Genomic DNA, 14,360 nt, shown 5'->3' with positions numbered 1-14,360 from the left:
CATTGCAATCCCCAGTGCCGGTTATAATCCCAGTGCCAACAAGGATGCTATCGCTGCCTTGGATTATCAGGGTCCAAAACGCAAACTTTACAGTGCTGTACCTGGAAGACTTTTTATTGTCGTCAAGCCATATCAACCTCAAGGAGAAGGAGAGATTCATCTGCACAAAGGGGATAGGATAAAAGGTTAGCCTTTTCTCCATTAGTTCCTGAGTAACCATAGCATTCTTTTCTGATTATACACAGATCTTGTTTTTAAAGCCCTACATTTTCTCATCTATAATAGAATAATTTATTTTAGCTCATATGTTAATATATCTATTATTTTCACTCCAGTATTTCTTTACACCAAATTTTACTAATAATTTGTGGACTTAGTTATATCTTGTAACCAAAATGTATTCAACTACCATTTTTGTTATAAACAATTTATGCAGTGGGTGCCATTGAAATTCAAAAGTACCTGCAGTAACAATGGTATCTTCCTATACTTAGAGTAGGAGGTACAGAACTGCAGTTATTGCAGAGGAGCAAATGTTGAGTTTTAAGGATGTTGTAAGATGGTGGGCTATCTCATCAACCCAGGAAGGAATGCTGTGCCCGAGTCTGATTCAGACCTTACCTCAGGGCACAATTTATTGGTTTAAACAAAAAACTTGTAACATGAAAACAAAGCAATTCCCTTGCCCGGCATGGACTGCAGTTCCCAGAAGCTTTTTCCTTTGTCTCTCTCTGGGTCTCTGGAAGAAGGATATACTGGGTCATGTGACACTTAAATTTTTCCTGGTTGTTCTACCATGGCACGAGTGGGGGGGCACTTTAAATAGTGCTGGGGCGGGAAATACCTTTTAAGGTAAAAGGGAAATTAATGGCTACTAGTTTATTGAAAGCCAAGAACATAATCCAAGTCAGGATCTAACTTATGTCTACACTGCCCTGCAGTTCAGACTGCAGGGCTGCGAACAGCTGTGCACACCAAAGTGCTGTGCTGTAAGTACCCTGTGTGGACACTGTGGGCACAAACTAAAAGGTTCCTAGAAGAGGACTATGTTAATGAGAATAGTAACCCTTCAGTTTGCACCTGCAGTGTCCACACAGGGAAGCTACAGCACAGCACTTTGGTGTGCACTGCTGTTTGCAGCTTGTAGTCTGAACTGCAGGGCAGTGTAGACATAGTCTTAGTGTTACTTTTCAAGACAGCAGATGCATCCCAGATGTGACATGCTCAGTTTGTGGAGACGAAGGGCTGCACTGACGGCAGACTGAAAGAAGCCATTGTTCTTGCCCTCCTGGATAGTAGTATAGTGCCAGATTGGTGAAGTTGGTAGAGGTTAAAATGTGGGTAGAAGGGCAGGAAACACACACACACACCTTTCCCATCTGGCCCACAGATGAAAACTTGCATCACTGTGTAGGCTGTCAGTAGTACCTATCTACATGATCATTTTAGCTGATCTATGTTTGATTCCCCCACCTCTCAGATTATTAACCATTAATCATTAAGACATAGGGGCAGATTCTCTGTATCATTCTACAATAGAACCTCAAAGATAAGAACATCAGAGTTACAGATGGAGGCGCCGAATTTGGGATTTCCCTGGGGATGCTGGACCCCCCCCTTTGCCCCAAGCCCCCACCCTGACTCTTCCCACCCACATTCCGCCCCTCCCCCACCTCTTTCTGTCCCCGCTCCTCCCCCTCTCCCTCAACACCTCCTGTTTGCCGCTGAACAGCTGATCGCAGCAGACACTGGGAGTGCGGGGGAGGAGCTGATCGGCAAGGCCCGCTGGCAGGCGGGAGGCACTGGGGGCAGAGGGAGGAGCTGATCGGTGCGTCTGCCAGTGGGTGCTGAACACCCACTATTTTTTTTTTCTGTGGGTGCTTCAGCCTCCCCACCCCGACTCGGAGCCCTGCCCCTTCCCTTCTCCGCCCCCCCCACCCTGTGGCTTCGGCCCCAATCCCCTACTCTGCCCCCATGGCTGAAGTCCGTAATCTCTTCTTCAGAGTTACGGAACATTTCAGAGTTACAGACATCCTCCATTCCCCAGGTATCTGTAACTCTGAGGCTCTACTGTACTCCCTTCCCTTTTAGGGCAAAGGGAGTGGATACAGCCTCCAAATCTTCTACTAGAGATACTCCAGTGTGGGGGAGTTCCTAATGGCCAACAGCACAAGGGGCATATTAGGAAAGGACATTTTAAGATGTCTGTGTGGGGTGTGAGGAGCACCTGAGGACAATGCACTCCAGCTATCCCCATTTGCCAAACAGCCCTTTGGACCATGGTTTCATGATCCTTTGTGGTTTAAAATAGAGAAACCTCAGGACATTTAGGGTGCACCACACCCCCATCCCCAAGTGATTATGAATATTTGATCTTAATAAAGTCATTACTGTAGCATTTTCTTCTTGTTCTGATTATTAAACATGATGGAAATACTGGAAAGCATAAATTAGGATTTAGTATAAATACATGGGAAACAGCACAATTAAAAAGTTTAAATATTTTCAACAGAAACAAAAATTTAAAGTGGAAGTGGTTAGAACTTAACATTTTAGAAAATTTTCATCAAGATGGCTGTCAGTAACACTGTTGGAGCTTTACTATTGGCTAAGGGACACATGACCCTGTGAGTTTAGACAGACATTTCTGCTACCTGTGGCCTGACAGTTTGGCTCTCCTCCTTAATCTTTAGTCTTCCCCTCTTCCTTAATCTTTAGCCTTCTCCCCTTATGTGAGCCTGACCACAGCTCTAAATGATATGCCTTATGTATATGCCAATTTGCCTAAGACTTTGATTTGGGCTCCAGAAACTCTTACCATCACTGCCTCTGCTTGAAGGTCAAGGGGTTCTTGTCTCTTTAGGGCTGTATGCATAAAATTACTCAATTTACATTCTACCAATCAAATAATCATGTCAAAGCAAGACCTTGTTAAAAACTGAGATTAATGACGGTGGAGCACAAACAATTTGACTGAATATCTGGCAGTTTAGCTTCTGAGAAGTGTACTAGATCAAGCTTTCTTTAGTTACAATAAAATAGAGGAAATCTTATATCTCTTAGGCTATGACTATACTACCCAGCTTTTAGCGACATGGCTGTGCTGCTACAGTTGTGCCACTAAAAGACACGCAGTGTAGTCACTGTTTGTCGGCAGGAGAGAGCTCTCCTGCAGGCAAAAAACTTCCAACCCCAACAAGCGGCGTTAGCATTGTCGAAATGCTGTTCACACCAGCACTTGTCATCGAGAGAACTTTTGTCTTTCTGTGGGATGTTTTTTTAACACCTCTGAATGACAAAAGTTTTGTCTTTCACTTGCCAGTGTAGACAAAGCCTTAGGTATTTTTTCTCTCTCTGGATATGTGCTGGTCACCTGCAATCCTCCTCTTGTCTCCTCTGCATGTCCTTATCAAGTCCCATGATCCAGGGCAGCTCTGAGGTGTTAGTGTTCCTCTCCACAGTGTTAAGTGATTGATCAGCTGTACTGTCTGGAGAAAATGAAAGACTTGGATTCCCATGCAGTGATTATTTTTCCCACTCACTCTGATAATACTTTCTTCTCGCCACATCTTTATGGCTCTAAGTTGAGTTTATGGCTCTCTGATCAGTTTGCAATTTGCTTTAACCATACTCGCCAGCCAAGGTGAGTGAACTTTTATTTGCATGTCCATTGTTTTGGCAATGGATGACATATTGTGCTTTCAGGATACCTGTTTCCAGTTTGTATCAGGGCCTCTGCCTTTCAAGCATAATGGATTTTCCTCAATATAAATTCTCGTTACCTATTTTCCCTTGCTATGAAATGTACATCAACAGACTCCGGACCCTCTCTCTCAACCCCTCACTGCAAGGTGATGAAGTTGCAAGAAAAATGACAGAACAACATTAGGAGTTTGCACACTTGTGTAGGCCAAGATTATTGCACACACCAGGGGCTCCTTGCATCCATCCATTTCCACCCCCTCACAAGCTACCTGTGTACCACCCTCCCACCTCACCCCCTCTTTTTTCAGGGGCTCCCTACAACCTCTCCCCATTAGAAGTTCTGTTTGTCCCCCATTCCAGTAGCTCTGTGTGTACTCGCATTCCCACTTACCTCCATTCCCTTTTGTGCCAGGGATTTTTCCCAACCTTCCCTCCGACTAGGGGTTCTGTGTGTCTCCCCTTCCCCCCTCACCCATTAAGGGTCCTCCATTCTCCCTCCCCCATGCCATGGGCTGTGTTCATGCCCCCCATTACTTCTTCCCAGTCTTCCATTATACTTCTTTCTGTCTGGGTAATAAGTCATTCAGGGTGTCAACATGTTGTTGGGGTTCCCCTGAAACCCTTTCCACTTGGTTCCCCAAGGATTCAGATTCCAGTCTCATCACTCAGGTTCCCTTATTTGGCATATGGTAAAGCTATGCTGAGTTGATCATATTCTAGCATAGGAGGTAGCTGTAGGGGTATGCTACACGTACAAAGTTACGCAGAAAATCTCTTTTCAAATACACATTTACGCATTACATTGCTTTTACTATACACTGCATCATGTGTTTTTTTGATTGGCTTGGTTACTTTGTAGGAACCAGTTCCTATACAGCATGCTCTGGTCCATGTACGATTTGCTCTTTACCTCATCTTTACCTTCCCAACTTACCTTATCTTGATCTTAAGTAAATGGTTACCTGTGTGATGCCCCTCTTATCTTACCTTGCTCAGATATCTTCTTTTGGCTTACGACCCGTTTATTTATCTTAGCACCAACATTTCATTTTCAGCCTAGTTACCTCCCTAATTCTGTTTTCCAAGAAATGATGCTTCCACCATGTTCAATTACTCATGTCCAGCCAGGCCTATGCATGATAAACTATTGGGAAATTGATTACCTCATCCACCTTGTCTCTGTAATATCTTTCACTGGACCAACTTCCATTGGTGAAAGAGACAAGTTTTTGAGCTCTTCTTCAGAGTCTGGGAAAGGTATTCAGAATGTCACAGCTATAAGCCACAAGATGGTTTAGCATAAGTAGTTAACGCATTTTCTAAGAGACCATTCAAGGTGAAATGGAGGATGAGCTGAGGGGTGCCCCTATGCTGGAAGGTATTAGTGGGTGTCATCAACCAGTTATTTGATCTATAGACTATTGCAGAGGTGCTTGGAGGAATTACTTGAAGCTGTGGCTGTGCCAGTCAGATAGAAGGCGCTCTATTTGTCCCCCGTTTTTCCCCTTTCAGTTTTCCAAATTCTCCAAAAATCAAAATGATTCTGTCCTTTGATGCCTAGAACATTCCCTGACATTTTGGAATTGATCCAATATGGTGTTCAAAAGTTAACATGTGACCTGCATGGCATGCATACATAAAAACAAATATCAAGCTGGCTGTAAGGCCTTCACAAGCTTGGACAACAAAAGAACATACATAGTTTTTCCCTATAACTGAAGGCTCCCCCCATACTATTGTTATTGAGTTGAAAAAGTGACCAGCTGCTTCAGACACTGTACAAAATAGTAGGCCATATTTTCAGCCAATGGCATAACAGTTTACTCATAAAACTTAATTAAAATTTAAATAAAACTAAAATTAAATGCAATTTCTGCAGTACAGAGCTGTCACTCAGCACAGACAAAAACAGTTCATTGACACTTTTTGCTAATAAATTTAGGATGTATGATCTCTTTGTGTGACTTTTTATTTTTACATGAGGCATATAAAAGTTAGGGTATGTGCTTTTTATCTATCTGAAATCAAGATAAATAACAACATATAAACAGAGAAAAACATAATCTATAACTTTATGATTTTGTGGTGTGTGTTCAGTGTAAAATATTGAAATTAGAATATTTACTTTAGGATTCCTTGGGACTTCCAGTAATCAAAGTGTCTTCAGAATGCACTGTGTGCCTCTGTGCTGCAGGATACATTTTTCAGACTTGCTTGAAACCCTAACATCCCATGATAAGAACTACAATGAAAGCTGGGAGCAAGGATAATTAACTCAGGGACAGAGAGAGAACGACATGCAGAGGAGTGGGATTGGCTGGGAGTGACTCATATAGATTAATTTAAAAGAATAAGAAGAGAACAGTTGGAAAAGCTGGAGAGGGAGGGGATACATTTCTGAACTGAAAGGCCTTCAGTAAGGATAACTGGTAATTTTTGAGTGAGATGTTTGTTCCCAAAGTTGGTTTGTCCTTTCTGAATAATTTGATAGGGTGGCAGCATGGATTTTTATTGGAGCATGTGACTGGAAAATAGAAGACCTGGATTCTATTCCTGACCCTGCTGCTGTGTGGCCTTGAGGAAATCTCTTTACTGCTCTGTACCTCAGTTTCTCTTTCTATAAAATGGCACTATACTGCTTATTTACTGACCTTTGCAAAGAACTTTGTGATCTTCAGATTGTGAACCCTATGTAAGTGCAAAGTCTGTTTATTATATATCCAGTTACTTTATCATAAAGTACCTAGCAGTGAGGTATCATTTTCTTTTCATAAGAAATGCATGAATGACAATAGATCAAAGTGTCTGGGACTGGAAGTGTTCAGAGAAAGCTGTGTGTGGGCCAGGTTCAAGTGAAAACTTAAACTAACTACAGTGTGGTGTATTAATAGGATGTTGCAGAGCCTAGATAAAAATATCCGCTTTATTTTTTACCCATTAGTCATACACACTGACATCATTTGTGTGTCTGCCACTCATGATACAAAAAGGGCTATGTCTAACTTATAAAAATAAACCTGATATTTCTATTTGGCCAGGTAATATCATAGAGATTTGATACGGAAAATATCTATTGCCTTCTGCAATGGAGAATTATTTCCTTCAGTATTTTCTATTGTTTTCTTCAGTTTGTTTAAAAATCCATCACAGTATATTTGTAAATCACCCATATGTTTATATCTAACCTAGATAATATAGCCGATGCAAAATACGTTAATTACTATTACCACCACTGTATTTTTTATATATTAAAAATGCTTCAAACTTCAGCAGCATCTATTTACAGAACCATGAATCTTAGAGAGAGATTGATGTCTCCCAAAGCTCCTTGTCTTTTATTGGTGAAGAACTTGTAGTTTTCTGTATCACAAAAATAAGGCAATGCAGTAACATATGGGTATCCTGCATAGGGCTACCAGTGACTCAAGTCTATGCTATTATATTTTGTTTCTAAATGGTAACAGATACTAGTGGCGGGTAGCACTCTGCATGATGGAGAGACAGACCATTTCTGGTGACTGAAAAATACACTAAACAAAAATTCTTTATGAAAGCACATGATCTTAAACAAGCTATGAAACTGTGGGGAGTGTAAATTGTCCTTTGCCAGTGACCTTGCTTAGCTCACTTATGGATCTGCTTCACATAGGATTTATCTAACCACTTGTAAGCCCCAAGGAGATTATCTAGATTCCTGGGGCTCTGTCTGCTGTCAGCTCAGTGAGAGGCACACTGCCCCTGGTAGGGAGGGGGAGCCAAGTCAAACTCAGAGTCTGCCAGGGCAAGGGCAGTACTGGCTGTGTGGGGAGCTGGTAAGTCCCAGCCCTGTATGCAAGATTCCCCCTGAGAACTGGCCTCTAGGGACCTGAAAGCAAGATCCCTAAGCTGGGCTTTTCCTTCTCCACTGACGATTTTGTAGAGTTTTGCTGGGAAACTTCCCGAGTTTGTAAAGTTTTGCTGGGAAACTTCCCCAGCTAGGCTGAGTTAGCTCTCCAGCTCCCTAGGTGAGACCAGTCACCACATGGTCTGCCTGCTAGTTCAGGGCTGCTGCCTGCTCTGTGTGTGTGTGTGTGTGTGTGTGTGTGTGTGTGTGTGTGTGTGTCTGGACACTGAGCTAGGAGACTACAGTTTGGATTTTAGTACAGTTGTGTAATCTGTACCTTGAGCCTTGCACCCCTTTGTGGTGAGGGGAAATCCTGGGCCTGAAGGAGCCTGATTCCTGCCTCAAGAGGATCTCTGCCAGCAGAGATCAGCCCCTCTGTAGTGACTGAGGAGTCCAGAGATATCTCTGAACCTGAGGATCATTCATGTACCATCTTTTAGTTAGTCTGAGTGCACCATCTTTTAGTTAGTCAGTCAGGAAATTTGTTTTGGGGACCCCCTACTTCCTGAACTGTGTCCTCAAGCCAGAGAGTAAGGGTTTGGGGATTTTATAACCTGATGCATATTAAACCTGTGGAGGGATTTACCACCTTCTCCCACTTGTGAGTCTTTTGGGCTGTACTGAACCCAGTCAGCCACACTGCTAAACCACTGCAGAGAAGAATTTTGTGGTCATAGGTCATCAAGAGCCCCAGCAAAGTACGCGTTCCAATGGGACACTAATCTTACATTTGCTACATTAAGTCACGTGACTGGGGAAAGTCACAGGTATTAGCAGTGTGGGCACCGGTGAACCTAAAAATAGTGTTTTACCCTGTTATGTTACATTTGTCTCCTGTTTAATATAATTATTGTGTTGAATATATTGTATGTGTTTGTTTGTGTTATTTTTGGGAAGTCTCCAACTATCTGGCAAGTAAGTGGGGACTACCCTGTGGTTAGAATTTTTCTCCCAAACTGCCCTGGTGACCCTGCCAGGAAGGAGTGAGGGGGGTGGAGGCACCGCCAAATAAATTCATAGGAAAAAATAAAGAAGATACACCCTGCACAAATCCTTCCTTGTCCTTGGATGGTACTTCTGCCACCACCAAGTGAGCTAGACAAAGATTCAGGAAAAGGACCACTTGGAGTTCCTGTTTCCCCCAAAATATCCCCCCAAGCCCCTTTACCCCCTTTCCTGGGGAGGCTTGAGACTCATATACCAACCAAATAGGACCAGACCAGACCCTTGGGTTTTTAGCATACTAAAAACCAATCAGATTCTTAAAAACAGAACTTTATTATAAAGACAAAAGTAAAAGAAGCACCTCTGTAAAATCAGGATGGAAGGTAATTTTACAGAGTAATAAGATTTAAAATATCCCGGATTCCCCTCTAGGCAAAACTTTAAAGTTACAAAAAACAGGAATAAACCTCCCTCTTAGCATAGGGAAAATTCACAAGCTAAAACAAAAGATAATCTAACGCATTTATTCGCTTTACTTACAATTTTTTTAATCTAGATGCTTATTTCAGGTAGGGATTTAGGATAGTTTTTTTTTTTCCTGCCCTGGTCTCTCTCTGTCCCAGAGAGAACAACAAAAGACCACAAAAACAAAACTTCCCCCCACAGATTTGAAAGGATCTTCTTCCCTTACTGGTCCTTTTGGTCAGGTGCCAACCAGGTTATTTGAGCTTCTTAACCCCTTACAGGTAAAGGAGGGATTTTATGCTACCCTTAGCTGTATGCTTATGACACAGCTACATTTTAAAAATCAGCAAAAGTGTATGGGCTGTACATTCTTTTCTAATCCTGCAAGGTGCTGAGTACTCTGAGCTCCCATTGGCTTCAGCTGGGGTTCACAGTGTTCAGCACCTTGTAGTCAGGCCCCAGGCATGGAATGCCCTTAAATAGCTCAAATATGCTCCAGCACTTGTCTTGTGTTTTGTTTGTCTCCTCTGATATAGATTGCAAGTTCTTCTGGACAGGGAGTGTCTCCAGCTGTGTTTATACAGCGCCTAGCATAATAAGTCTTTGATCTCACTTGGAGTCTTTGAGTACTGTGGTGGTGGTGATTCAGGTCCATATGATAACTAGAATGTCAGTAGTTTTTAGCACTAGAAATTCTGATCAGTGCTTAACTACTTCTGGTTCAGTGTGACCTCAGCCAACTGGGCAACCCAAGCATGTAAAAAACATATTCATCTATAGTGAAATCCATCTTATAACTCAGCTTGAGAAGAAAAAGATTATTGAACCCCTACTGGGTTTGAAGAAATTACTGACAGACAATACCTCTAGACAAAAAGAAAGTTGGGGTCCTGGGCTTTTGCACAAATTAGAATAGTAAATAAAATATTGACAAGAGAAGAACTACAGAAAAGCTGTTTTGTTTTTCAACAGTAATTTTCCTACTCTGCATGAGTAAATTCAGTAATCAGAGTGTTAAACTATTGGATAAGCAAACCTTAAAAGTAGAATACAGTAGAACTTCAGAGTTACGAACGCCAAAGTTACGAACTGACCAGTCAACCACACACTGCATCTGGAACCGGAAGTATACAATCAGGCAGCAGCAGACACACACACATAAAACAAGGCAAATACCGTGCAGTACTGTATTAAATGTAAACTACTAAAAAAATAAAAGGAAAGCAACATTTTTCTTCTCCATAGTAAAGTTTTAAAGCTGTATTAACTCAATGTTCAGTTGTAAACTTTTGAAAGAACAACCATAATGTTTTGTTCAGAGTTATGAACATTTCAGAGTTATGAATAACCTCTATTCCTGAGGTGTTCGTAACTCTGAGGTTCTACTGTACTGTGTGGTGTATCGTATATTTACTTTAACTGAAATCCCTGATAAGAATAATTGTGACTTGTTACAAGCTAACTTACTCATTCACAAGTCAACTATACTAGAAAATGACAGAGAAAGTTGTACCCTTGCTAACTAATATCTCAGAACATTGAAACTAGAGCTGGGTGAAATTTTCAGAGGAATAGTTTATTCATAGGAAAAATTCAGTTTTGGTTGATCCAAAGCTATTTGTGAATTTGACACTTTATGAATTATTATGAATTACTACTATGAATGACAATAAAAATAGTCATTGGACCAGAGAATGAGAATGACTCTGTAACCTGGTGTTTAGTGACCTGACCTGGGGTGGGGTAGAAGACCCATGTTCAAGTTGTGCTTCAATTATTTAATTATTTATAACAATTGGAACAGCTTCAGCAGGAGCCTTTGAGGGAGACCTGTCCCAGACTATCCCATAGTCCAGTGGTTAGGTCACAATGTAGGAGATGATTCAAGTTCAGATTCCTTCTCTGTAGCAGGGAGAGGGAGGAAGTGAGCATAGGTCTTCTGTGTTCTTGGCTGCTTGCCTTAAAATTATAAAGGAGGCTGCCAGTGGGAAATCTCTGTTCTGGGTCCATTCGTTTGACCCAAAACAGATTTTTTTTCTCTTTGCTGAAAATTGTCATTTTTTTTATTCAGCTCCCCACCCCCAACACACACACATTTTGTGAAACTGCCAGTAAACAAAAAAATCGGATATTTTCCCAGCTGTAGTTGTAACAACACATGGCTATTGTAGGGTGGGAGGAGGGTGGGGGTGAGTGCTTTAATTTGTACTAACATTAACATCTCCCTCCCACCGAGACCTTTGAAGCACCCACTGAGCTTTGTGAACTAAGCTAGTGGTATAAAACCAGCCAAGCTGTACCACCCAAGCATTCCCTTATGCCAAGGGAATCACCAGCTGGCTATTTAAACCACCTTTCTTTCATCTTTGCAGTGTTTAGGGTCAGTAAGATGGCTGGGAGTATTTAGGAAGGAGGCTTAGGGGGAGTGTAGGCAACAAATGTGAATAGTATCCAATGAGTTCAGAAAGAAGGCAGGGCCCTGAAGGTGGAGGAGTAGGGTTTTTTTATCTGTGTTCCTAGGAGAAGGGGTTGGTCCTGGAGACTCATAGAACTGTGGGGAGGTCTCTTTTACTGGAGACCCGAGCTGGGGCCGTGGTGAGAGTCACGAGACTAGTCTCTCATGGATGGCCTGGAGAGTGGTACTCTGGAGTTGAGGCAAATAGAAGTGGGAACAGAGTGGTGCTATTGACTCTTGACCTGGAGGCATTTGTTCCAGCAGAGTGGAATGGAAAACCTGTTGTGCCTTTATGTTTACTGAGGGTTTGTTGAGAGTAGTTTTATTACAAGGGTTTTGCGGTAACTATTGCACTAGTGTACACAAATAAATTATGGCCAAAGACTATGTATCTGAGACTGTTCCTTTCATGAGGAAACTGAGGGGGGGGTGCACCTGTCATGCCGCAGGAGGGTGCCCCAGCCAAGGGACAACCTATGGCAATATACTTAAAATTGGAGCTAGTGTTTTTTTGTTTTTTAACAGATGGTTTCATACTACCCACTTTAGCAGAAAGATTATAATCAGAATATATGGTATGAGTCTAGTGATCTGGTGCTGATGAATGGCCAAGGCAGTAGTACTTGGTTACAAGATGTAAATCACTGTGCTACAATATACTGTAGATATATTCTAGACACAGTCATAGGCAACTGTAACCCTCATCTGACTTCCTGCAGAGGCTCAAAGCAAACAATAGCACCATGAGAGTGATCCTGGGGAGAGAAGTTCACAAAAAGCTGGCCAATTTAGAATTCCTGAGCGCCCCGATTCCATTGAACTCCCTCACTGCCTTATCTTTTCCACACTGGCCCTTGGTTCTGTTGTTGGAATCTGCCTTGCCAGGCACCATGCAACTCTTCTATAATTCACAAAAGTGGATCTACCGCCCCAGTATCTAGTATAAAGTGGGGCCATTAAGAGTGGTCCCTTCCTGATGGCAGATAGGGAAAAACTACTATTCAGTAATAAGAACTCAGAAGAACTCAGGCAGGCTAATTTAACAGACAAAGTACTTGCAGATTTCCTCAGGATTAGAGCTGGGCAAAAAAATTTCAGTGAACAAAACTTTGTTTTTTTTCTGTGCAAAGCTGAAAAAAATCAATTTCTGTTCTAAATAACCCCTCTCCACCCCCCAGTTTGTCCACTGAATGATCAATTATTTGCTCACCTCCACCAAGAAACATTTCTACTCCTTGTCTTGGAGTCTCAGGGACCTAGCAATCTTTGAGGAGACTGGGTTTGCTTCTTCCCAACTCCCCTGAATGTCTGCAGGGCTGAAGATACTTGCTCCCTGACCACCTGCCGGCTGGCACTCCAGACTTGTCCCACTGCTCTCCAATAACACCATAACATCTTTTTGATGCTGCTTCGTATGGTCAAAAGGATCTGCTTACATGGCATATCCTCTTCAACACCAGCAACAGGGAGGGAGGGTTTCTGACAGTAACAAGTAGGAAAGGGAGAGGATTGGATGGGAGCAAAATACAATCTAAAATTAGAAAAAGGTACTTGAAAAACTAGAACAAAGTCAAACTAATTTGTGTTGACCTTAATTACGTAGTAGGTAAGATCTGTGACTTAGGATCAACTTCAGATGAAGAGAAATGTCATGCTCCAAAACACTTGTTAATAGCCTCATTCTATTAACTTAGTTGTATTCAAAAATAGATTGAACATTCTCATTGTTCCTTCATGCTTTGATTTTTGGGTCTGCTTAGGAGAGTAGGAAGTTGCCATTATAACCTAAGGAGTTGGTTGTGTGAGTTAGGGACTGGCAAAAAGGAGTTTCTCCTGCTCTGGGGTCTTAGATGGCAAGGCTATTTCCTCATCCAGGTGCATGGGCAGCAGGTGGAGCCCCCCTTTGGGAAGGCTAGACCCCCCCCATCCCTTCTTCCCAAGCCCCGCCATGGCAGGAGCCACAAGACCTCCACACACACATACCCGCAGCTGGAGGAGCCACGGGCCAGCTGCACCTTCCCTCCTGAGACCCCAAGGGCACTGTGAGGTAAAAGCTCGTCTCTTTTGGAAGAAACTGAGCTTTTTATATGCTCCATGCAGGTTCCAGGGCGGCTGAGGAGGCAGTATGTGCTACTCAGCTTCCTGGGTTCTCTCTGGAGGGAGATTACTGATGAACCCAGGAAGTTGAGTAGCACTTACTGGCTGCTCAGCTGCCCTGAAACCTGCATGGGGCATAATAATAAGCAGAAAACTTCCTGTGCAAACCCTGCAACTGGCATCTGGTGGCTGCAGCTCTTCCAGGGGCAGGCTACACCTTCCCTGGCCTATTATACATACTGCCTATGTCCAGATGAGTATTCTTGTGGGGCTTATTAGTCACCTGGAACTCAAATTAAATGAAGACTTAACTTTGAAAAGTTCTGTCAAAAGAGTGTTTTTCTACACCCACCCCGCAATTAATTAGAATTCCATCTAGCTCCAAGAAGAAAAACCAGGACTCCATCCATGTAACCAATTAACCCCTGTGTTTATTATTACCCATTAAAAGTAATAAATCAGGAAGGCAGATTATCCAAGAAAAAATTTTAGTACAAGGCTTCCTGGATGAGCAGAGTTTGAGTTTTGTACTTTTGGGGAGACTAGGTCTATAAGACCTTACATGGTTTTCTGCCTAGTTTGGAAAAGTTTCAACATAGTGAAGAATGAAGACTTAAATTTTTTTCTAGTTTAATGAAAAGCACTGTTGGGTTTGCTATCCCACTACCCCCAACTATCTCCTGATCAGGGACCAATGATACCATGCTTCTGTAGTAGGAGGGCCAAGAAGCCAATCAACCTGTTTTTGTTTGCAAAAGAAGAACATTTACAAAAGCCCATTCCCACTCTTATTGAATCTTTCTGTTGACT

At 42.3% G+C, this 14,360-nt stretch overlaps 1 protein-coding gene across 8 annotated transcripts in view; it reads left to right on the top strand.

Moving 5' to 3' along the window:
- The window catches only part of SHANK2 (SH3 and multiple ankyrin repeat domains 2), a 516,022-nt gene that overhangs the window by 186,083 nt on the left and 315,579 nt on the right, over nucleotides 1–14,360 (top strand). For all 8 annotated transcript variants that reach the window (XM_077820166.1, XM_077820165.1, XM_077820164.1 and 5 more), the window contains one exon: nucleotides 16–185. In XM_077820166.1, the coding sequence (XP_077676292.1) occupies nucleotides 16–185 (170 nt within the window). The remainder of the gene's footprint in view (nucleotides 1–15; nucleotides 186–14,360) is intronic.

This window comes from Eretmochelys imbricata, chromosome 6, assembly GCF_965152235.1.
Source record: "Eretmochelys imbricata isolate rEreImb1 chromosome 6, rEreImb1.hap1, whole genome shotgun sequence".
NCBI lineage: Eukaryota > Metazoa > Chordata > Testudines > Cheloniidae > Eretmochelys > Eretmochelys imbricata.
The sequence above is the reverse complement of the archived record's forward strand: the minus strand, read 5'-3'. Positions and strand labels throughout refer to the sequence as shown.